Source organism: Mya arenaria, chromosome 16 (assembly GCF_026914265.1).
Source record: "Mya arenaria isolate MELC-2E11 chromosome 16, ASM2691426v1".
NCBI classification, from domain to species: Eukaryota; Metazoa; Mollusca; class Bivalvia; order Myida; family Myidae; genus Mya; species Mya arenaria.
In genome coordinates this window covers 11,347,991-11,374,814 of record NC_069137.1, presented here as the reverse complement: position 1 = coordinate 11,374,814, position 26,824 = coordinate 11,347,991, and the positions used below count along the sequence as shown (strand labels likewise).

Here is a 26,824-nt window from a genome sequence, read left to right as displayed (position 1 = left end):
TCGGTTAGAAATTGCGAAGAATTAATTCCTGTTGGATTACCGATTTAATGACGACCATGGATTATACCGGTAGACATAGCAGAGCTTGTCACGTCAGTAGCCACAATAATGCGCGTTAAGGGAACAAAGACTCTGAAGCGGCTGTTTATATGGACTAGTCAGCCAAATACAGTATGATTATTTTGTTAAAATGTAAAACCACTTTTCAGTAAATCATACAATTAAGATATCAATTTCATAAACTTATGACATGCGGTTGACCAGTTCAGAAATCGCTATGGCTGAGCGAGATATTGTCACTGAAAAGATGGATGGGGTATACAGTACCGTCTGTGAACCTCAACAATGGATGAGTGAGATGTTTTGACTGAGATCAAAGGATGGGAACACCTTTCAATTACCAACACGCTGGTTGAGAGATTGAAACTAAAAAGATATACAGGAATTGTGTGACAGGTGAACTCTTGTGTCATGCAACACCACTTTTTTGTAAATTAAGAAGTTGGGCGGAGAGGGTGCGGGAGGGGTGCCCCCTCCTGCCAAGTGAAACCATGGCGAAGCGCAAGATTAAGACTGAAAAGATCAATGGACGGTTGCGGTCCGACACTATGTGAATGATTGTATGTAATATTAAAATATTTAATATGTAAAAATATACGACCAAAAGTGGATTATTTGTTTATTATATGTATCATAGAGTACACAGTGACAAACACATTTTTTATAATTCTCAGACCAAGAGATCACCCAAGGGACCGAATCGCCCCAATCAGATAGCTCGACTGGCCACAACTGCAGTCCAAATACCAGGTAACTGAAATGCAACACCACTTTTCTGTGACAGATGTTATTAAATTAAGAAGTTGGAAGAGGAGGGTGCGGGAGGCGTTTCCCCTCCTGCCAAAAAAAAACATGGTGGAGCGCAAGATTATAACTGAAAAGATAAATGGACGGTTGCGGTCCAACACCATGGCTTTGTGAGCTATTGTGACTATAAAGATGAATGGTTTTGCTTTGATCCACAGATTGTGTGAAAGATTGCAAATAAATAGTGCCTAGTGATCCCTCGTGCCAAGCAAAACAATGGGAGATTAGAGATTGTGACTGAATATGTTGAGAGGAAGGCTGACACCATAAGAGTGCAAGATTGTGATTGAAAGACAAATTGGCAAATGCGGGTTGATGGTTTTGCTGTGGGCCACAGATTGTGTGAAATATTGCAACTAAATAGTCAGTCCAGGGTGTGGAGAAGGCGAACCATCCTGCCAAACAACCCCCATGACTGAGTGAGAGTTGCCATACCCTTACAATGAAACAACATGGCTTTGTCAGAGAATCATCAAAAAATTAGGTGCAACTCCATTTTTTCAATTTACATCGCCGTTTAGTAATTTTTCACCCAAATGGTAAGTCAAACTGTACTGGCTTGCTCACACTCAATTTCATGGTCAAGTTTGTTATAAAATTGCCATTGTGTCAAAATTTCTGCTTGTTAATAAGTAAAAAAGTCTAAATGAGATGCCTAAAGAAGTTTGTGTTGTTGACAGTAAATACTGTAAACACTCTCTGCGATTCACTCAAATCTGCATGCGATAATGCACCAGTCAATTGTAACCCCCCCCCCCCTTCCAGGTCTGGGGAATAGTGGGGATTTTGACATTTGGTCCAGCCAACCCTGGCTAAAATCCCCGCCCTGTGGGGACGAACAGATGGTAAGATCCCTGCCAAATGCCCCTGCACCCCAGGGACCCTAGGTAAGGCCCATTACCCGTTATATTTAAAGCAAAGACAAAACCACCGCATTCACCCAGCACTGAGGGCCACCTGAAAGGTAAACACACGGCCCATTTCCTCGTCTATCCCCTGTATACACCCGGACCTGGGGGGGGCATGGTTACAATTGACTGGTGTATAAGACCCCAGCTTCTCGATAAATCTTAAGCGTAACGGACTTAAAAAGCTTGAACCTGTTATAAAATATTTCCATTAATTGGGGCAAAGAAACATGACATACAAAATAAAAAAGTCATGTACATACAGTGTACTAATGCTCAATAGCAATATGTTTGGTCAAAAAGAAATTGTGTTACTAAATTACTATAGATTTCAGTGTAAATCACCTGTAAATGGGATATGTAAAATTAGCACAAATTACAGACTTATTTTTGTATTTCAGAATGCATCCATGCCACCTGGTTTTTGACATTACTGCTGTGTACAGATTTTCAACAATGCAGGTATTGCCATGTTATGTATTACTGGAGGCAATAAGTTGGAAATAAACCAAACTTTTGTCAAGGTTTCCCTGAAATAAATTGCCAGTAAGTTTCTTGCTCTTTGATATTAACATTCGCTTTTTATGAAATCATGATCAGTGTTTATTTCAATAGCTCATTGATGAATTTTGTTTCTTTCCGAATTGAATTTCTTTCATGCCGTTTTTGTTGCGGCTTTGAGATAATATCATTTTCTAATAAAACTGCTGACCTTCATTGGTCTTTGGACTGTATTGTGCATCTATTCGCACATTTTGTTTGCTCTTTTAAGCAAACATTGCATTAATTGCAAACAAGTATCACAACTTACTACACATGATGCAGAATTATGTTTCATTTAGTGTGCATATGATTTTTAGCTTATGAACATGAAAAATATCTACTTAAACAATCACAGCAACACAGTGAGATCCCTATCTAAAGAAATATTGCTACTTTTCATTCATTCATACTGTCAATCATTCATGAATATATTCATTTACTTGAAGTTAATACATTGAAAAAAACTGCATCTCAACTCTGATGGCAAAAGCAATAAAAAGTGATAGGGGGGATAGGATAAGTACATTTTCCCTTTATGCATTAAAGAAAAAACCTAAATACACTCAAAATACCTTAAAGGGTACACCAGATTGGCACCAAAAATATTATTTTCTCTAGCGAATCTCGGTACAATTGTTTCATAAAATTTGATCAAAATGTTCAATCTGTGAGAGTGCAGCTTTAATAAATTAAAACACTAATTCATTGTTAATTTAATATAGCCATCCTGGTTGCTGAAGCCACAGAGGTATTTTCAAGGACAAGAACCAATGCTGATCAAAACATGGTCTAGTGATGGAATTCCATACCCGTTCTTGGCAAGGATTTTTTAGAAAGGAATATTGTCTGCAAGTAAGAAATATTTCTAAGAAAGTCTGGTTTAAAGGCTTTCAAAATGCATCTGGGTACTCGATTAGTAAAGATTAACCTTTGAGTTGTTAAAAAAGTTATTGCAAATCGTCCAAAAGACTATATATTTAATATTTTTTGTTATAAATGTTTTGGAATTAATGAACTTTTCTGCACATTTATGGCATTATTGCACCAGTCAGTTGTAACCTTGGACCCTCAAGGTCCAGTGGTAAACCGGGGATAGCTGGAGAAAAGAGCTGTGTTTTTACCATTCAGGTGTCACTGCAGTGCCGGGTGAATGCGGTGGTTTTGTCTTGGTGCAAAATATAGCAGTGCGGGGGGCATTTGGTGGGTATTTTAACATCATTTCTTCCCTGCAGGGCGGGGATTTTACCCTGCGTTGGCTGGACTGAAAGACAAAGTCCCTGCTATTCCCCGGGCTTGAGTGGTGTTTACAATTGACTGGAGCATAATTCCTACATAAAAGGTTATGTATGTCTCAAATGAGTGTTTACACGCATTTTTCATACGTTTACAGTAGGAGAAGATTATTCTGTGTCAAACATTGATTTTGTGTCTTGCTTGCAGAATATGATGTGCCAATAAGCTCCAGTTTGCTGCGGCTTTTCGCCCATGGCAGTGGTCCTACAATCTCGATCTAGGAGTTGCAGCTCTGAATCTAATATTTCAGAATGAAGATGTAAGTTAACTTTGTAGTACTTGTTTGTGTGTAAATGATTCCAAAGAGTGAGATTTATACTAATCAGGTGTAAATAAGCAACTTATAGACACTGGTTAAGAGCTGTAATCTTAATTTAAGGCAAATCTAGCCTTCAAAACAGATACTTTAAGCATTTTGTTTTAAACTTAGCATAATTATGCTATCACTGCTTTTTCTACATCATGTAGCCATCTCATACATGAAAACACTAGCAGTTGTCATGAATCTTTCAGTTTTGGTTTTTTTTTTACCATTTCCTTTGCTGCACCATTTGTCCCTGGAAGCATTTCAGTTTGGCTCTATGTCATGTTTTATATAAACGCTAAGCTGATAAAGTGGAAAAATCTTACTTTGCTTTGAAAAAATCTTAATAGAGTAGGCAGGCCATTTTTATGGTGCTGTCTTATATGTATATATAAACTTTACTTGGTCAGATTAATCCAATGCATGAGGAAATAATGGCTCTTTAAAAGTTTGCGGCTCACCGATTGATGGAAATGGCTATTTCTGCTTTTTATGAAAACACCACTGGTGCTTATACTCATTCTAAAAGTGTTTAATATATCATTGCCAAACTTTCAGTATGTGTTGCATACAGCCTGAAATTGAACTATAGGAGTTTTGAAGTCTGTTTTCGCAAAAATATTATATGAAAATACTGTTTTGAAGAGATACATTTAAGCTTGGTTAGTGTCTATATAAAACATTATAGGCAATATTTACATATTTTTAACAACGGTGACTTCATTTGTTAGTGTGATATGCTCTTCATCTGCGTCAATGTAAACAAATTGACCCTTGTTTATTATATTCTGAGTTTAAAATAGGTGTTAATCTGTTTCAGATCGGAATTCATCACTATAGTACCGTATTCACCAGTAAGATTTTATCCAGGATACCAGAGTGGCATCTGGGATTGATCTCTTCAGCAAGTTGGATTCACCAGTAACGTTTTATCCAGGATACCAGAGTGGCATCAGGATTTGATCACTTCAGTACTGTATTCACCAGTAACATTTCATCCAGGATACCAGAGTTGGCATATGGGACGATCACTTCAGTACCCTATATCAGAGTGCATTATGTATCTTGGATCAATGACTTCAGTACTGTAATCATCATGAACAATTCCAATAAGAGACAAGAATTGCATATGTATAAAATGCAGAGAAATGTGTCAATTTTCTTGGAGAGTATTCCTCTATCAATAGATCAATACATCATAGTTTATTACAGTCATCTTGTCAGTAGGCTGCTAAACTCTTGCTGAGGGGGGCGGGAGGGGGCAATTTTCTATGTCTAAAATACAGTGACATTGTTGAAATTAAAACAAAGCCTAATATGTTCTGAACAATTAAGTGTATTGGCAAAGTATATACTTTTTGTAGTTTTAAACTGAATGAGCTTATGAATGAGCTAATGAGAGCATAATTATAGTATATTTTTGTTCTGATAATGTTGTGAACAGTTAAATTGCTTTATTGTGCATATATTACAAGTTTACAACATAAATATATATGAATCAATAACAAGAACTAATGTTTTGTTGAATAATCTATGTGCTTGTTTTTAGCTCACCTGAGCACAAAGTGCTCAAGGTGAGCTATTGTGATCGCCCTGTGTCCGTCATCCGTCGTAGTCGTCCGTTGTCGTCCTTCGTCAACAATTTGACTGTAAACACTCTAGAGGTCACAGTTTGGGCAATATCTTAATGAAACTTAGTCAGAATTCGATATTGGGTCAGCTGGGGTTAAAAACTAGGTCACCCGGTCAAATTAAAGGAAAAGCTTGTTAACACTATATAGAAGTCACATTTATGACGGTATCTTCAGGAAACTTGGTCAGAATGTTAATATTGATAATCTCTAGGTCGAGTTCGAATCTGGGTCAAGTGTGTTCAAAAACTCGGTCACATGGTCAAATTCAAGGTAAAGCTTGTTAATATTCTAGGCCCCAATTTCTCGAAACTTCTTAAGCTTAACAGGCTTAAGTAGCTTTTAATATTTTAATTACTCAAAATACATACGTATAGAAACTCTTAAAGAAGTAAATATTATCCAAATTATTGAAAACCAAAAGTAGTGATTTTAGCTTAATCCGGTTATAAGGGTCTTAAGAAGTTTCGAGAAATTGAGGCCTGAGGTCTCATTTATGACTGTATCTTCCTGAAAGTTGGTCAGAATGTTTATATTGATTAGCTCTAGGCCAAGTTCGATCTTGGCTATGTGCAGTCAAAAACTAGGTCACTAGGTCAAGTAATAGGAAAAGCATGTTAACACTCTAGAGGCCACATTTATGACCATATGTTCATGGAACTTGATCAGATTGTTATTTTGATTATCTGTATTGGATTAGATGAGCGATACAGGGCCTTCAGGGCCCTCTTGTTTTTTTAGCTGTTGTAGATGTATAATTCAGTTTAAAGACTCATACTTTAAATAATTAAATATTTTCATACTTTCTGCATAGATCATTGTTATATTCAATGATGGAATTGTGCTAACAACATCAACTACAGGAAATTTATATTCATTTCAAACTGCTGAGGTGGTCAAACCATTTTTCCAGGTTATTTGCAGAACCTTAAAAATCTAAAATATACACAATGCTGTTTTACATATTAAAATAGTTTAGTACAGGTTAATTGTCAGATAACTGTAATAATTAGTTTTAAGTAAACTCAATCTGTTTCGTTTACCTTCTTATGGTTAAAGTAGGAATCATTTATTTGTACTGTAAATGCTTGTATGATATTCAGTATTAGGTAAATTAATATACTTGTGTTTGTTTTTATGAGTTTTTTCAAACATTAAAATATTAAATTTGCTTTGCATTGCCTTAACCTTACTTGTTATGCACCTTAATAATCTAAAAGTCATAGTATGTCATATAAAATTATTTTTGCCTTTGACACTTGTTTACCTAAGAAAAATGTACTGCATTAGCAGTTTCTGCAGTTGATAACATACCTAGAGCCCGTCCAAGGCAGTGCCTTATTTCAGATTATTGCTATGAAGTTAAAGAATTTCACACTCATCACCTGCCATCCATGCTTCATAATATATTAATTTGACCATTTCTGATGAACAACCTCCAACAACTGACAAGGCAGAACGAGTTTTATTAACTATACTTGCACTGTTCATTCCTTACAACACAATTAATGAAGGAGTTTTTACAGAAGGAAAATGTGTTTTTACCTGCATCTGGTTTTCTGTTTTGTTTACATTGTCCATTTGTTGCAGCTGAAATGAAAATATCGAACATAATTCAATGGAACAGTCAAAACCTGTTGACTTGAACTCCAAAGGACTGGCGAAAATACCTCGAGAATTATGAAATTGGAGCAAAGCGGAAATTCGTACATTTAAATCAAATAAATTGGTCCTTTACATGTAGTTCCTGCTAACGAGAAAATCGAGCCAAGGGAGTTCGAGTTCAATATGGCTGCAACAAAAGGCCAAACACAATATTGTATAATATTACAGTATGCAAAAAAACAAGAGATGTTTGTCGAACATTATACCCCCCCCCCCTTAGCGCCATATTGTCAGGATTATTTGGACAATTGAATGACATATGCATGGACCGAAATGACAGCAGTCTTTTCATTGACATTGGATGCCTTTGAGTCAGATTTAAGCTTATGACCATTCAAAGTTTGAGGATAGTAGGTATAGTTTTTAATCATGTTCAGATGATGACTGATATTTGCAGATAAAAATGTAACCTCTTAGCACAGGGAATAAGTAAATATAACAAAATTTTAAAGATAATTATGAGTTATGACCATGACCTTTGACCTCAAAATCCATAGGAGTCATTAACTGGTCACTCAAAACCTAAATGTCAAGTTTGAGGGACTTGGGTGCAGGCATTGTCAAGTTATCACACAGACAAGCTTTTTGCATTTAAGGTCACTGGGACCTTGACCATTGACCCGATGACCCCCTTATTTCAAAATCGGGTCAGTCCCAACCCCCAAGAAAAGTTTGAGGGCCATGGGTCCAGGCATTGTTGAGATATCATTGGGAGAAGCTTTGTTAGCTTTTTCGTGCTAAAGGTCACTATGACCTTGACCTTTTGACCGATGACCCCAAATATCAATAGGAGTCATCTACTGGTCATGTCAAGTTTGATGACCATAGGTCCCGGAATTTTGCAGTTTGCCTTCAAGGCCCAACCTCAAAGTGCACTTTGAGGGTCAAGGATTCAGGCATAGTCAAGTTATCACTCGGACAACCTTTTATCATTCAAATTCAGTGTGAACTTGACCTTTGGCCTGATGACCCCCAAAATCAATAGGGGTCATCTACTGGTCAGGCCCTACCTCCAAGTATGAGGGCCGTGTGTGCAAACATTGTCAAGTTATCACTCGGATAACCTTTTATCATTTAAGGTCACTGTGACCTTGACCTTTGACCCGATGACCCCTAAAATCAATAATGGTCATCTACTGTTCAGGCCCAGCCTCAATGTCAAGTTGGATGACCATAGGTCTAGGCATTGTTGAGTTATCAATCGCACAAGCTTTAAAATCCTTTTACCATTAAAGGTCACTTTGACCTTGACCTATGACCTAATGACCCCTATAATCAATAGGGGTCATCTACTGACGCAACCTTCATGTCAAGTTTGATGACCATACGTCCAGAAATTGTTGAGTTATCACTCGGACAAGCTTTGGTCTACCGACGGACCGATCTACCGACCGACCGACTGACTGACATGTGCAAAGCAATATACCACTCTTTATCTAAGGGGGACATAAAAATATTACATGACCTATAAACAGACAGTCTCTCCTTGGTCGAGCCATTGACGAAGCACAATATACATCATAATCACTGGGGTTTTCTCATAATCATGATGTCAGAATGGAATGTCATTCATATAATAACTTCAGGGTTTCCTGATTAGGCTCATAGTTTTCTCTTTTTATGTTCGCGATTTACACGGGAACCAATCTTTTATAGATGCTTATGAAGCTAACGTACAACATATTTTAAGCAAATTGACTCTAACCCGAGGCTGTTCGATTTGACATCTTATATATTACTATAACTACTACTGTTGACTACTGAGCCACTGAATATGATCTGATATAGACTGCCCTTTGGTCAATATCACATCCTGTCTGTGAATTTCAGAACAAATCCAATGGCTCACAAGTCAATAATTGTATAATATATTGGAATAGATTTGTTAACTTCATTCAGGACAAATTCTTCAAACCCTTTCATCATGATCATCCTAAAACATGAAACATTAAGTATGACAGATTTTGTTTTAAAACATTGCAATTTTATTTGATTAAGTTACATCTGTCAAGTGAACTATTATGGACTTATTCTAAAAAAAGTTGTAATTGAGTTGCATGTACCTCTCGTTTTAACTTCTTATATACTTAAACAAGAGGCCCATAAGGGCCTATGCTCTACTGGCATTCCTCTTCTGGTCATTTTCAATCCATAGCATGTATGTATGGGTAAAAGGCAACACACATAAAGTTCACGTTTTGTGTTTGGGTTACCTGAAAACGTTGCATGTTCAACATCTGAGGACAGAAAGTGTTGTAAGCAGATTAGTTGCATGAACTATTTTAATATGTGCCAAGTAAAGGTCATCTGACAAAAAATAATTGCTTTCAAAACTGTACTCATGGTCAAAATTTCATTTCTGTAGCTTTGAAAATAAACAAGAGCTGTCGTAAGACAGCACGCTCGACTTCGCCACTTTGACTAGTAAATGCAATAACAATGTAATATTACCAAGTTTGGTCTATTTATGTCAAACCTAACTTAAATTATTCAATACATAAGGTGACTTTGATGCTGCCCTCTCACCACCCGAAAAATGACGCAAGTCATTCAAATAACTTGATTTCCCATTATGAAAATGTGGTAAAGAATATACAAATATGCCTTTCAAAAGAAATTAAAATAAAATTGAAAAAAAAAATACAAAAAATCAAGGGTCATATAGCATAGCCCTCCTTGTTTTCCCTTGGTAAAAAACTGGTTAAGAATGTAAAAATGTGCCTGTCAAAAGAAATTAAAAAAATAAAATATTCAAGGGGCATACTTTGTATTTAGGGTTAAAATGGAGTTATGTTTCTTGTTGTAAGATGGTCGTAAATAATTTTAAATTTTATTAAGTGCATTGAATGAAAGGTATAGAAGTTTTTTTTTATCAAAATCCCAACTTGCCCTTAACTTTTACTTGCCTAAAATTTTAACCTATGTCAATCAGGGGCCATAACTTGTATTAAGGATAATATGGAGTTATGTAACCTCATTGTGTGATGGTCCTGAACAATTGTGTGATGTATTAAGTCAATTGAATGAAGGGTATATAAGTTATTAATAAATATCCGAACCTGCCCTAAATCTTTAACCTCAGTTCCATAGTCAATCAGGGGCCATAATTTGTATGAAAGTTAATATGGAGTTATCTTGCCTCATTATGTGATGGCTCTTAACAACTGTGTGAAGTATTAAGTCAATTGAATGAATGGTATTGGAGTTTTAAGTGAAAATCCCAACTTGCCCTAAAACTTTAACCTGCCCTTAAACTTTAACCTAAGTCAATCAGGGGCCATAACTTGTAGTAAGGATAATATGGAGTTATGTAACCTCATTATGTGATGGTCCTGAACAACTGTGTGAAGTATTAAGTCAATTGAACAAAGTGTATAGAAGTTATTTATAAATATCCCAACCTGCCCTAAAACTTTGACCTAACTTTCATAGTCAATCAGGGGCCATAATCTGTGTAAAGAATAACATGGAGTTATCTAACCTCATCATGTGATGGCCCTGAACAACTGTGTTAAGTATTAACTAAATTGAATGAAAGGTATTGGACTTATAAGTGAAACTCCCAACTTGCCCTAAAACTTTAACCGGACGCCGACGCCGGGGCGAGTAGTATAGCCCACATATTCTTCGAATAGTCGAGCTAAAAAGTTAATCAAAAGGTCAAAGTCAAGGTCATCCGAGGACAACATTGATGCTCATTTGCAAAACTGTACACATGGTCCAAATATCATTGCTGTAGCTTTAAAAATAAAAAAGGTCAAAAGGAGTGGGGTCAGCTTTGGCCCCAGGGGCATAATTTCAAATGTTTTGCTAGACAGTCATCATATGATGCTCCACAACAAATATCAAAGGTATGAGCCTTGTGGTTTGAAATAAAAATAGTTTAAAAATATTTCTTGAATAAGTCTCTAGGAAACTTGTGACCCCACGGCAGTGCCAGTTTTGACCCCAGGGGCATAATCTGAACAACCATGGCAGCAGGCCACTAAATTATGCCTTATTCAAAATAGCAAGTGTCTGCATAGCTGGGTAACACAAAAAGATTTTCAAACATTTCCAATTTAAGTATACCAAACCTGTGAACCCCGGGGGATGGCCAGTAATGACCCAAGGGGCATAATTTGAACAAACATTCACAAGCAATTGTTCTTAGATGGATGCGCGAACACACAAAAAGATTTTCAAACATTTCCCAATTGAAGCATACCAAACCTGTGAACCCTGGGGCGTGGCCAGTAATGACCCTGGGGGCATAATTTGAACAAACATTCACAACCAATTTTGTTTAGATGAATGCGAGAACTACAGACACTTAGAGCTAAAAAAATGGCCTTTGGCCTTTCAACAAGAACAAGGCAAAGTAATTAACAAAATCAACTGCAGAACCAAAAAAGCAAGTTGTCTCCCTTTCATCCTAGACTTGACTTTACATGTAAACTTGGCTAAAAATAGACAAATTCGGTCATGCAGACGTGGTTAAAAATAGGTTAGCTAAAATAGCATTTCTTTAAAACTTTCAAGGCCCATAATCTGGTTTTCGAAAGGAACCAAGCTCTGATGGATATCTAAATACTGTACAAGTTTTATCGAGATACAATCAAAACTGAAGACTGTATCGTAAGCAATTGTGTACAGACGCACGGACGCACTGACGCACGGACGCACATACTACGTACACATTACCATCGCATAAGCTCTTCTGGCCTTTGGCCAGTAGAGCTTAAAACAACAACTACTGTTTGTAAATGATCAGAACTATACCTGCTTGTTTTCCTCTTCTCAAGAAAACTATCGATCCAATAATGGTAATTATGGCCAACACCAACACACCAGCAACAACGATGCCAGCTATACCGCCTTTCGATAATCCACTGTCTACCGAACATTCTCCTTTTTCTAGTACGCCGTCTACCGAATCTTCATCTTTTCCTAAAACAAAGATATTGTGTGATCCAAAACAAGAGACCAAATATCGCGTGATGCCGCTCATATGATAAGTTGTCAACTGACAATTTTAAAGGCATGGTTCATGTAGCTTATCAACAATGAACAAAACATGTGAAACAATTCATTGTAATTATTTTTCCCCTTGATAATGATACAGAAAGACATATATATATATATATAGTGGGTTAACCTAAAACTATCATTTCTGAAACTGGGGGTGGGGGTTTGGTGGGGGAGGGGGTTAGTTTTACTAAAACTATGGTTTCTGAATAAAACTATGATTCCTGAAACTAGGGGGGGGGGTGTAAACTAAAACTATGGTTTCTTGGGGTGGAGGGGGGGGGTTAAACTAGAACTATGATTTCTGAAACTTGGGGTGGGGTGGGGTGATATTTCAACCTCACACTGGTCCATTCTTTTATCAAGAAAGTGTTTAAATACGATTAAATAGCCAATTAATGGAAATCACAGACAACAACCACGTAAGACAGAAGAACATCAATACACAAACAGCTACAACCAAAAATGATTGTTATGCTAAATATTTGAATTATAAGTTTGCTGTGTCAGATGGTGCTATCCATAAAATTTAAGGGACTATCTTGACACCAAATGATAAAATTGCAAGAAAAAAAAAGAAAATTGACATCGTTGTGTACAAGACATTGGACCTTACTTAATGATTATCATTCATGACACATACACCTTTCGTAGATTTTGCGCATTTTTCCAATTCGAGATTTACTGGGGTTGTTGACCATGTAAATCCCAGTAAGTTTAAAAATAACTATTGTATATGTATCTGTACTCATAAACAGATATGATGTAAAGGGCGAAGTCATTATGCGCTATTTTTAAACGGGGAAACTCAGATGAGACAGCATTATGATTGCTGCTTCAATTCTTTTAATCATGTAAAATGATGTATAATCAGCCTCCTACTACATGTAGCTCGCATTGACAATTCCAGGCTTGTTTTGAGGAAATAGTGCTTTATCAATTTTTGGACCATCAGGTGTGTAGTCCGTTTTGAGCATATTAGGCTATTTAAAAGTACAAAGGACCTTCACAGCACGTTATACCAAGGATGCTCATTCTCTTTTAAGTTAGAGGAAGCCTGGACGTAAAATATCCTCTTTTTTTTGGAGCATAAACTAAGCATTGAAAAACTTGTGATCTGCAGGACATTTTTACACTTTTTAGACAACTTTAACAGCTTCAATGTTGTATTTATATCAACATATTAGCACATAATGAAATAATTTCCCTTTAAAAAAACAACACCAATGTTATCATCATAATCAAAGTTATGAACAATCGGCACATTTAATCATACTTAATTACAAAACAACATCATTCTCAACATATACACTACTTAATCTGTTAACATTCAAACTAGAGTGTCATGGATGGAATGAACTCTATTCTTTGGGTTAAACAAGGGGCCATTACTAAACAATAATTAAAGCCAGGCTTATACGGCCTTGTATGGCATGTGTGGATACTTATTGAAACTGACAACAAGTGTTCCAAGTATGGCCAAGGTTAAAATCAAATGCACGCAGCTGCCGATAAAACAAAGGCCATCAGTCCTTACCTCAAGTGTGTTCTTTTTTTCTGGCTTTAAACAGAGTTATGGATGGGTTCTGCACCCTGTCTTTCATTGATAGCGCCATTCTGCCTTCAAGCATGTGAACCTTTCTCTGACTTACAAAATTAAGCAGATATTTAGCAGTTGAAACCTGACATTAATTTGACAGGAAATGCTTGTCAAACATTATGCCCCCACCCCTGTTGTCAAGAATATTTGGACAATTGAATAAATATGCATCATTCAATATGCATTGACCGAAATGACAGCTGATTTGTCATTGACATTGGTTGCCTTTGGGGCAGTTTTAAGATTATGACCATTCAAAGTATGAGGATAGAAGGTACAGTTTTTTTATCATGTTCAGATGATGACTGATATTTGCAGATAAACATGTATCCTCTTAGCAGCAGGGAATAAGTAAATATGACATAATTTTAATGACAAATATATGACTTGTGACCTTGACCTTTGACTTTGACCTCAAAATCTATAGGGGTAATCTTCTGGTCACCCCAAACCTAAATGTCGAGTTTGAGGGCCATGGATGCAGGCACTGTTGAGTTATCACACAGACAAGCTTTTTGCATTCATGGTCACTGAAACCTTGACCTGATGACCCCTAAATTCAATAGGGGTCATCTACTGGTCAGGCCCAACCTCCAAGTCAAGTTTGAGGGCCATGGGTGCTGGCATTGTGATATATCATTTGGACAACCTTTAAGCATTCAAGATCACTGTGACCTAAACAGGGGTCATCTACTGGTCTGGCCCAGCCTCCATGTAATGTTTGATAACCATAGGTCCAGGCATTGTTAAGTTATCACTATCACTAGAAGAAGCTTTTTCAACATTTTTGCGTTAAATGTCACTGTGACCTTATCCTTTGACCCTTAAAACAATAGGTGTCATCTACTGGTCAGGCCCAACCTTCATGTCAAGTTTGGTGATCATATGTCCAGGAATTGTCAAGTTTGCGTTCAAGGTTACTGTGAGCTTGACCTTTGACCCGATGACCCATAAAATCAATATGTGTCATTTACTGGTCATGCCCAACCGCCAAGTCAAGTTTGAGGGCCATGAGTGCAGGCATTGCCGAGTAATAACGTGGACAACCTTTTAGCATTCAAGGTCACTGTGACCTTGACATTTGACCTGATGACCTCTTAAATCAATGGTGGTCACCTACTTGCCAGGCTCAGCCTCATTGTCAAGTTTGATGACCATTGGTCCTGGCATTGTTGAGTTATCACTCGGACAAGCTTTGACAACCATTTCTCATTAAAAGTCACTGTGACCTTCACCTTTGACCCGATGACCCCTTAAAACAATAGGTTTCATCTACTGGCCAGGCCTAATCTTCTTTCAAGTTTGTTGACAATTAGGTCCAGGAATTGTCGAGTTATCACTCGGACAAGATTTGGTCTACCGACGGACCGACCAACTGTCCTACCGACCGACCGACCGACATTTGCAAAGCAATATACCCCCTCTTTTTCGAAGGGGGGGGGGGGCATAATTACCGAAAGCGCCACAATGCGACAAAACCAGGTGTTTCATATAGGCAATAAGAAGTTATAGCCAACTAGTTTCTTGTACGAGGTAGAAACTAGAATAATGTCCATAGGACACGGATGTCCCAACTTGCCTCACAGGAAATGTTCAGACCTGTTCTATCTATTTCCAACCAAAACGAAAGTCTATCCATAAGGTCCCAATATTTGCAAACAAAAGGTTAACAAATGTATTACCTTAATTAGAAAAAAGTGACTCAACCTGCTCACCCTACTTTCCATCCAATTCCATCCAATTTTATCAAATAAGTTTAGGTAATGTATCTGTCACTACCATCAAAGGCAAGGATCATAATTCGAAAATGCCAATTTTAGATAATTGATGGGGCAATAACTCTTTCCTAAACATGTGAAGATGAAAACAAAACCTCTGGTGCCATTAACATTGTAGATTGTAACGAACCTCCCATTGTGCTTCAACATTGTATCAAGAATTATTGGATTCCAAGCTGTATATTTCAAGATATGCCCCTGACAAGGAAAAGGAACAAAGGGCAGTAAGTCCGTAATTAGCTAAAGCTGAGATATGGCTCATGTACACTGAACTTCTCTCATTGTGCTTCATCATTGTATGTCGTTTTTGAAGATTCCATCCAGTAGCTTTTAAATTTTATCACGGACGAGAAAAAAGGGCCAATATTAATACCACTGTTTTAATACACCAAACAGGATGAATAAATGTCGAAAATAATGGTCCTTATGAAGGTTACCGAGTATAATTTGAAAGAAAGGCACAGAAAACACGGTATTTCTACCTGATGAGATGATAGTAGATCACAGTTAATCTGTTAGCTATCGCCAGTCATTTTTTTGTTGCGTTTTTAGCTATTAAATACACGGTTACAATCTTGTTATCAGTAATTCACAGAGATCTAAGGAACAATTCATTGTAAATATTTTGATATCAGACCTGGAAAGTTTTCGATCTAGACATATAGTGAAAACAAGCCCCGTCCACTCGCTGCCATGTTTTAATAAATCACAATTAGGTGAAGGAATTCCATATAACATATTTGTGAAATCATTTTGAAATCAGATCAATGGTTTTTGAAGAGATGATTTTCATATACGTGTAGACATAAATGGTAAACTGAAATTTAACTATTATTTTGTTGCTTTACTACAAATAAATATGGAAACTTTAATTGGCCTTATCTGGAAAATCCAAGTGATAAATAATGATAACAATAATGTAATGCTGCCATTTTGATGTTGTCATTTCAAACTTATCAAGTCGAGTTAAAATTGGTAGTTTTAACCAGCTTTACGCGTTATGGTGCAGACAAAATTTACAGACCCACCAATTGATCTACAGACAAGCACTTTCTTAAACCTCACCTTTCCCAAATAACACACTATGTTTTGTTGGGGGTATACTGGAATATTTTTGCAGCCAGAGTATTTAAATTCAAATTATTTTCACAAAATGTTTGAAGTAAAAGATACTCTGAGAAGCATTGAATTAGTTTCGGACTACTTATATTGTATTTAGGTGTCTGACTCCTTAATTTAAATACTGCATGATGTAAATATACATTGTTTACAAATTGTACCCAAAGGTTTTGCCTTAATGCTGCCAGAGTCATTTTAACGGCCTGTATTCCGTTCTTTAAGACGCAATAAAAGCACATAAATAATCAAAATTTAATTAAACCTGTCAGTCGATGTTCTTTAAAATATTACTCATTAAATTTGCACAAAATTAATGCTGCAGTTACTTCCCTTACCTCTTTACGCTGTTTATATCAAATTTAAAAACAACAACCAGTAACACCTCACAGATCGGCTTGTGCGCTGCTTTTAATATTCTGACACCCTTTATCTTCTGCGACATACCTTATGGGGCTTAAATACTGGCACACAGCGTGTTGGTTGGAATACAGGCCGCAGATGAAAGAAAATAATATCTATAGGTTTTGTGTGTAATATGTCATGTGTTTTGATTTAGCATGCTGCCAAATTTAAATGCCAGCTCAGCATTTGAATCTGACAACCTAAATGAGCTTTGAAGAAATACTGGTTACTTTGTTCACCTCTGACAAACAACCTCTGATAACTGATCAGGTAGAGTTTGATATACCATTTGGGTCAACTACCATCAACTACATTAAGATGCACCTGTATTTGTGCTTTACTGTCGGTTAAAAGCGACTTTTGACCCAAATGGTACGTCATATACAGCGAGGCTCCCATTAGCGTAGTTTAAATTACCATAATGTTATGTTTATTCCACGCAACATAATGTTTTATATAGAAGTAAAATTTTGCTTTACCTGTCTCTCCTGTGTCGTATGCATGGGTCCCACCATTCTCTAAAGTTGCATCTGTAATAACGTTATACAATATATAACTTAATTCGATGGCTTTTGATATGGCTGCAAAAATGCGCCAAAACAATTTTTATTTTGAACATTACAATGTTTTGCAATATATCGCAATATATTGTTAACTTTGTGGAGGACAAATTATTATCATCATAAAATTGATCCAAAAAAATATAAGTAAATACAGATCGAGTTGTAAATCAAGGACGTTTGCCCAATACAGGTGATTTTTCTTTAATTTCTTTATTAATCAATTAGCTGCCGAGCTACATTTTTTTTTTTCAAAAGTTCAACGCTGTTTTTGAAATCGCACAATTTGCAATTAAAAAGTTCTATAATCTATTTATAAACATTTAAATGTAAACTTATATACTTGTAAGGCCTCAAAGATGCCCAAACGTCTGGTGACGTGCTTCCCCTACGTGCTACTTGTTAACTTTTAATCGGGTTAGAACAATGAATGGGATTTTAGGGTATTGCTCACCGAAAAAAAAAACAACTTCACAAGCTTTGCTAAGGAGAATTTTTTTCTAGAAAACTGCCACATGTGTATAATTATTGATTATTACCATTGGTTTCTGGAATTTCATTGCCATGTTTTTCCATTAATCCTTGTTTATCAGCTGGAATGCCATCATCCTTAGGAACATGATCTGTTTCATTATCATTCACTGCAAGAAAGGCAAATAAACTGTATGCACTACTTTACAATAGTTATTCTGATGCATGTGGTCTGGCTGTGTTGTGCCTGTCTGTGTCACCTGCCCACCCACCCAATCTAACCACTCTGCAACAATAGTTATGTGTATGGAATATCCAGCTAAAAACTCAAATCATTGAAGCAAGCACGCTTTTAATCAAAATATTTCCAAACATAAATAAGCGGGGTTTTTTTAAAAGAAAGGTTGGTGGGCCCTTTAAAAGGGTAAAGATAGCGTCGTTTTGGAAAAAAACTATGAACATGATTCACATAATGTTCAACTTGTATTCAAACGTTTTATTCAACAAACCTATTACATATCCACGAATGACACTAAATATGAAACATTTGCTAAATGTAATGAGGTCAATGCTCCTCAAATAAAATAAAAAGGGATTTTAAACTTGGGTAGGGAAAAAAATATGTACTGTTTCAGGTGGAGAATCGGGCTGAATTCAAGCCCTACAAGGGCCGAAAAAACACTGTAATGCCCATGCAGTTGGCTTAACATATTCACTGTAAAGATTGGACGACATATGTTAGGGCTCTGACCATTGACCTACTGATATAACATTATGGGTCATGTACCTAGACCTGTTAAACAGACAAAGAGGATTTAAAAACAATAAACCATCACACACTTTTGCTTTCGACATCCGACCTCATTTACCTCTTGATTAAAGAAATTAACAGTTTTATTTACATAAACGTTTTCGTAAATTGCAGTAATCTTTCTTCAAGATGAAGCAAATGATCGCAATTTTAATCGCGATTCCAGACAGCAGCATTACAAAGAACCCTCCCAGCCAACAACCAATGCTATAATTCTTTTCTTTTTCTTTTTCTAGTTCATGGCCTTCTTCTTCTTGTTTATGACCTTCCTTCCTGAAACATAAAACTATTCACATATATACCTGGTAATAACTTCCTTAAGTTTAACTTGATTGTGACAAACTCATAGGCGACGGGGTCATGCTCAAGTGTGTTTCTTGGAAAGAAGGCAGTCTGGTTTCCTTTTTGATAGTCCATAAGTGATTGAAACACAACTAATTGATAGTAGGGCCCCAGCCAACAACCTCTTAGTTGAGGGGCGGACGTCTATATCACAAGACCACTCTCACCCTACCGCTGATCAAAGTTGTAAGGCTGATGTCTGTATCATAAGACCACTCTCACCCTACAGAGCACCAAACAAACAACCTCTTGGTTGATAGGCGGACGTCTTTACCACATACCACTTCCAACGTACAGGGGACCAAACTAACAACCTCTTGGTTAAGAGGTGGACGTCTATACCGCAAGACCACTCCCACCCTATAGAGGACCAAACTAACAACCTCTTGGTTTAGAGGTGGACGTCTATATCACAAAGACAACTCCCATCCTTCAGGGGATCAAACTAACAACATCTTGGTTGAGAGGCAGATGTCTTCCTCACAAGACTACTCTTACCCTACTGGGGTTCTAACGAACAACTTCTTGGTAGATATGCGGACGTTTATCTCACAAAGACTACTCTCATCCTACTGGGGGATCAAACAAACAACTTCTTGGTAGATAGGTGGACGTCTGTATCACAAGACCATTTTCACCCTACTGGGGATCAAACTCACAACCTCTTGGTAGATATGCGGACGAGTATATCACAAGACCACTCTCATCCTAACGAGATCAAACCAACAACCTCTTGGTAGAAAGGCGGACGTCTATCTCACAAAGACTACTCTCACCCTACTGTGGATCATACTCACAACCTTTTGATTGAGAGGCGGACGCCTATATCACAAGACCTCTCTCGTCCTACTGCAGATCAAACCAACAACCTCTTCGTTGAGAGGCGGACGTGTATATCACAAGACAACTCTCATCCTACTGCAGATCAAACTAAAAACTTCTTGGTAGAGAGGTGGACGTCTGTATCACAAGACCATTTTCATCCTACTTGGGATCAAACTAACAATCTATTGGTTGAGAGGTTGACGTCTATATCACAAGGCCATTCTCATCCCACTGAGAGTCAACCTTACAACCTCTTCGTTGTGAGACGTTTTTATCACAAAACTACTCTAAACACTAACAAACTCTTAGTAGAAAGGCTGGCATCTATATCACAAGACCAGTCTGATCTACTGAGGAATCAAACTAACAACATTTTGGTTGAAAGGCGGACGTCTTCACGACCCTATCACTCTCGCCCTTGTGGATATTCAACACAAAACCTCTTTGGTGAAGGGCAAACGTTTTTATCATCCTAGTGGATTTCCAACCCACAATATCTGCTTAAAGAGTTTGGTGAGAGGTGGACATATAAAACACTTTGTTACTCCAACATTTACGTTATTCTTCAAACATATGGCCAATTGTTCAGAACTGTGCTTAAATTGGTTTAAAAATATTTTATTTTCAAAGAAATTAACAATGCTGTATATGTCATCATTCTTGGAAGCCAGATAGACTGTGAGGTCTTGCTGAAAATGCCCTCAAATTCCATCTTGTCATTTAAGCATCATCTGACCTTTTCTGCACATCTCACGGGTCAGAATGTCTGACCCATTCCCCATGCCAAATATGAATACTTTGTCCCAATTTTAAGTAAATAAATCGCAAATAAGATGAAATCAGTGTCAAAAAAGCCCAGCTTCTCGATAAACCCTTTTTTGAAGGTGCGAAGTTTAAGCTTGAGAAAAAATCATTTAAAGCATTTGTTCATTTACAATTAATAATGTATTGATCCGGACTTTTGGGTGGCATTTATTGTTGAATAAACTAGTTTCACAAGGAAATGTTGCCAAAAGTGATGAGTCTTTTAATGATTTTTATTCACTATATCGACATTTTATTACGTGACTCAAATAAATCTCAATGTTTGCAGTTAATTGATCCAAAATTTGACAAAACAGGCTTTTCGCCAAGGCTCGATATCCGTTATATCCTTCCTGAGCACATGGGAGTTTGGTTTGTGGTCAAATAGCTTCAAACAATCGGATTATCTCCGGGTTGCCTTGATCAACACAAGGCGGCAACATCATGAAAAACAGACTTACATTTAAACACACTTATGAGTCACAATTTAATATATAATATTTAATACATGATAGCCCTTTATGTTCTAGTGATGTTTAGTAATGGTTTGGTACGTATATCCAAATGGCTTCTGTTCACCTTTTAGAAATTTTCAACCACCGGATTGAAAAAACAATTGCAAAATGCATTAAAACCAAAAGTATAATCCAAGTATAATCTAAATTTAGCTCACATTACGAAAGTTGCATATCAGGTGACTTTCTGACTACATAAAATTTATATAGCTTTTTATTATACAGATGATGATGAGGGATAAACGTATGGTTAGCGCACTGAATTGTTGGCTGATTATAGGGTCGAACATCGGCTCTTTCAAATCGTCAAATAGCCTCTATTTTCCTCCAAAAATCATTCATTACTATAACCTCAATTTCTTTTACTTAGAATTTTACATGCAAACTTAATTTCGCATTTTTTTATTGCTATATCGCTCCTCATGTCCGCTCAAAAATCCGGTCTGGGTAACAGAAAATAACGGATATTTATTTACAGTCTTTTTTTTTGTCGGGACCATTTTGCAGGACGCTCCATTGTTTTCAGTTAACTTTCAGGTTTTCAAAATGTGAAACGTTTACCATGACAATTAGTGCTATAGTCAATGGTTTATAGTTTTCAGTATAGAACAGCAGTTACAAAATGTAGAAGGAAATTATAAGTTGTGTGTGTTTTGAAGTCAAATGACTCAATCTTCTAATACAACGACACACAGTCAACAACCATTTTAAACGTATGCTCGTGAGTGTTTTTTTATTAAAAAAATGCATTTCTCAGTATTCATATTAATCTTAAATTAACAATGTATTCTGTAAGTTCTTACTCACAATCTTTAACTATTGAACCAACTTAAGCAGCAAATTATTAATAAGACTCACTTAATACATTGCGTCGGCTTAAATCCACATGGCCATTTGTCACTTCAAGACAAATTTAAGCGTTCAAATTAAACATTTGCGGCCGCTTTTGTGTTTAAACAGAAACTGTAAACGTGCAGCCCTATGAAAATTAGCAAACGAATTAGGGTCTCAAAGACCCAGAGGGTATATAATTACATTTCAACTTGTTTGTACCTGTTTCAGTCCGGCTAACGTTGGAACCTCCTATCCTTATTCCGTTGCTTTTGATAGATAACCCATTATCTGCAATCGAGCATTCCCATTCGTCCCCGTTATGCATTGACGGATCCACTATGGGAAGACAAGCGTAATTGGATCATCATATCAATCAACGTACGAACAAATATGGTTAGATTTTCAGTTCTTTGTCCGTATTAGACCTTTACTTTAGCTGTATCATATCAAATTCAATTATTATTGTATTTGCATTAAATATAACCTGCATATTATACGGCTAATAAAGAAAAAAATGCTTGATTATATGATTCTGTATGATCTATTATTTTGTCATTTGATAAACAACTGTTTCTGGTATGTAAATGGATATGTCAATATTACGTTTTATTAAGTGAGTTTTCCCGCGTATTATGCCATCAAATAATATACGGTCTATACATATACAGGTTAATATTGCGTTGAATTCTTTCTTTGACAATTACTCTTTATTCAATTATTGACGGTTTATTTATAGATCATTAAAAAAATAACCCTTGTAGTAAAATACTAGAAAACAATAACCTGTTCAGAGGCATGACATGCGTAACAGGCACTAAACGAGTGACGCAAAACGGTACAAAACAACACATGACAGTAAACAAATGGCAGACAGCACATGACATAAATTACATGAAAGACAACACATGACAGACAGACAGACAGACAAATAGCAAACAACACATGAAAAATATGACAAACAACTCAAAACATGTTAACGTTATCGCATCGGAGCGGTCAACAGAACCGGACTTCAGGGTCTGGGGTTCTAGTAGTGTGTGAACTAAACCTCAAGATGCCTTACCTTTAATCATTTCAACAAAGTATACATAACATCGTAAATATGGTCAGTTTTCATTGCTGTAGCTTCAAAAACAAAAAATAGGTCAAAGATTCAATGGCATGGTCACTGACCACTACTTTGATATTTGTTTTCAAAACTGTGCCACATAGTTTAAATTTCACTGATGTAGCTTCAAAAATTAGAAGGTAGGTCAAAAAGCGTTTGGGCCAGCTTTAACTCAAGGGTACTCTTTGATAGAGGATCATCATATACTTTTACATCAGAACTATCATAGGCCTGGGCCATGCGGTTTGAAACAATAATATTTTCATTTTTTGTTTGTTATAAGTATATATGAAAATTACGACTCCCGAGGTGGGGCATTTGTTGAACTCACGGACATAATTTGAACGAACATGGCAGAGAACAATATATGACGCTACCTACAATATATTAAGGGTCTTGGCTTAGTGGTGTCAGATAAGAATATTTTCAAAGAAACCCATTTAAGTCGACTAGAAACTTTTGAACCCCAAGGTTTAGCAAGCTTTTACCCAAGGGGCATAATTTGGACAAACGTGGTATGGGACCATCGAACGATCCTTCATACCAAATATCAACCGTTACGGTCGGAAACTTGTGGTTTGAGACAAGAATATTGCTCTTGTACAAGTCTGTTGAAAACTTGTGATTCCCTGTAAGGTGACAGCATTAACCCCATGGCCAAGATTTGAATTTATTTGTTAGAGAACTACTATATGGTGCTACATACAACATATCAAGAGTCTGGGCCTAGTGGTTTCAGCCAAAACTATATTAAATGTATCCCTATTTATCTTCATGTAAAACAGGTCTTTTGTTTAAATAAATACCCTGTTGTCAAAATATATATGGTATATTTAACATACCTGTCAGCGTACAACTATACACGGTTATATTCAAACACAGACACTTCGCAGAAAACGGCAGCTCAGGAGGACTTGTTTCACAGCTGTTGTTGACATAACCAATGGAAATAACCTTTCGACCTTTGTTCCTACGGATTAAATTAAACTTTCATTTGAACAACAATTACAGATGGAATCGCAGAAAAAGTTTTTTCAACACATGCACATTTGGGTTGTACCTGTTTAATTTTGATGTTCATAATATTCGTCAAATACGACTGCAAGGATAGTGTTTGTCGTGTTTTAATATCTCAAACGCAAACCAATCCCTACACAGTGCAAAAGTCGCTTGAAGGACCAAAATATTTTTTTTGTAATCTAATTTTTACCGGTTTGGGTTCAATATTGGTCACGCAAAGTACATATATCCGTTGCAACATGTGTAATTCGGATTTTGCCAATATTTTTTCAAAAGAAGATTTAATCACAGTTTCAATCAAAAAGCATTAAAAATATCAGCAAATGATTTTATACTTAATGAATATGTTTTTGTTTCAAAACAGTCAGTACTACAAACATCAGCAAAGATTTGTTGCTTTTAGGTTATTGCTGTTATTTGAAGAAAGATATTTGCATTTTGTAGCCAGAAGCCCTGAGATTTCGGTTAAGGGGATGGGTAGCATGTTTTCAGCTCCAAGAGGAAAGAAGGCATGTGCCAGCTTGTTACCTAAGTTTTCGGATCCGAAAAGAAGAGACGCATGTGTCAGAACCAGCCTAAGTTTTCAGCTTCAAGAGGAAGGGAGACATGTACCAGGTTGCGCCTTTGGTTTTCTGTTTCGAGATGAAAAGACGCATATTCCAGGTTCCGCTTGAGAGTCTGTATCTTGGGGAATAGACACATGCTGCAGGTTGCGACCTAGGTTTTCAGTTCCGTGGGGAAGGGAATTTTGTGCCTGGTTACGCCCTAGGTTTTCGGTATCGAAGGGAACGGACGCGTGTGCCAGGTTCCGCTTTAAATATTCTGTACCTTGGAGATGTGCCATGTAGCGACCTAGTACTTCGTATTCGAGGGGAAGGGATGCATGTGCCAGGTTGCGACCTAGGGTTTTGGTTTCCAGGGGAAGGGTCTTATGTGCCAGCTTGCGACCTATGTTTTCGGTTTCTAGGGGAAAGGATGCATGTGCCAGGTTGCGATCTAGGTTTTCGATTTCAAGTGGAAGTGCCACATGAGCTTGGTTGCGGCCTAGGACCCGTTCCTTTTTCGATTCGGAATGGAAGTGGGGCCGTGCGAAATTCCACTGAATGTTTTCGGTTTCGAGGTGATATGGGTCCCGTGCCAGATGTCGCCCCAAATTATCGGCTACGAAGGGAAGGGACGCATGTTTAGGGATGCAACCTAGGTTTTCGGTTCCGAGGGGTAGGAATGCATGTGCCAGTTTGCGCCCAAGGATTTCAGTTGAAAGTGTTCTTCGCTCCGAGGGGAAGTGGAAGATGAGCCAGGTTGCGTCCTAGGTTTTCGATTCGGATGGGAAGTTGATCTCGTGCCAGATTGCACCCGTTCTTTTCGGATCCGAGGGGAAGTGGCGCAAGTGGCAGGGTTAGCTCTAGGTTTTCGGCACAGTGTAAAATTGTCGCACGCGCCATGCTGCGCTCAAGGCTTTCGGAATGGAAGGATTTTCGCATGCAACAGGCTGTGCTCTAGGTTTGTGAATCCGATGGGAAGTGGAGAATGTGGCAGGTTGCATCTTAGGTTTTCGGTACGGAGGGAGAAGTGGCCCTCGTGCCATTTTTCACCCTAGGTTTTCGGTTCGTAGAGGAAGTGCCGCATGTGCCGGTTTGTATCCTAGGTTCTTGGTTCGTAGAAAAAGTGTCGCATGTTCCCATTTGAATCCTAGGTTCTCGGTTCGAAGAGGAAGTGCCGCACGTGCCGGTTTGCACCCTAGGTGATTTAGGTAAGGAGTAAAAGTGGCATTTGCACCCGGTTGCACCCTAGGTTCTCAGTTCGTAGAGGAAGTGTCGCATATGTAAGATTTGACCCTAGGTGATTTAGGTAAGGAGTGTTATTGGCACTTGCACCAGGTTGCGCCCTAGGTTTTTGGTACGGAGGGGATGTGGCTGCTGTGCCAGCTTGCACCCTGGATTTCGGTACAGTGGGGATGTGGCGCGTGTGCCAGTTTGCACCCTAGATTTTGATACGGAGGGATGTGGCGAATGTGTCAGGTTACATTCCAACTATCGTCAGTTGCTGGATCCACATCTGCGATGTTATAACGATAAAAAACATTAGTAAACACGTACCTGTACCAGCCAACTGAGCCGGCCGAACCTTCGTAAATGTAACAAGTCAGTGCGATCGTTTGATTCACAGCTATCCCAGTCAGAATCGGTTTGTGTGTTACCGAACCTAAAGAAAAAGTCACAGCAGCAGACTTAACCACAACTCGTGTTGGAAACAACGTGAAAATATTATAGATAAATCTAAGCGACACTCTGTTGAAAAAATATCAACAGATAATTCGCGCATTTCGAAGAAACATATTAGACTTTAACATGTTTAATTTGATAACGCATTAACAATAACGAGAAGAAAACAAGGGCTTAAAATTGAGTGCCTCG

The 26,824-nt window shown here is 37.4% G+C and overlaps 1 protein-coding gene across 1 annotated transcript in view; it reads right to left on the bottom strand.

Annotated features, from left to right (window-relative positions):
* The window catches only part of LOC128222180 (uncharacterized), a 37,633-nt gene extending 11,020 nt beyond the window's left edge, over positions 1–26,613 (bottom strand). Inside the window, exons 1-7 of the mRNA XM_052931063.1 lie at positions 26,507–26,613; positions 24,230–24,357; positions 22,499–22,615; positions 18,217–18,318; positions 17,597–17,647; positions 11,973–12,140; positions 7,092–7,136 (exon numbers count right to left, since the gene is read on the bottom strand). Coding sequence (XP_052787023.1) covers positions 7,092–7,136; positions 11,973–12,140; positions 17,597–17,647; positions 18,217–18,318; positions 22,499–22,604 — 472 coding nt within the window. The 5' untranslated portion in view covers positions 22,605–22,615; positions 24,230–24,357; positions 26,507–26,613. The remainder of the gene's footprint in view (positions 1–7,091; positions 7,137–11,972; positions 12,141–17,596; positions 17,648–18,216; positions 18,319–22,498; positions 22,616–24,229; positions 24,358–26,506) is intronic.
* Positions 26,614–26,824: the final 211 nt, after the last annotated feature.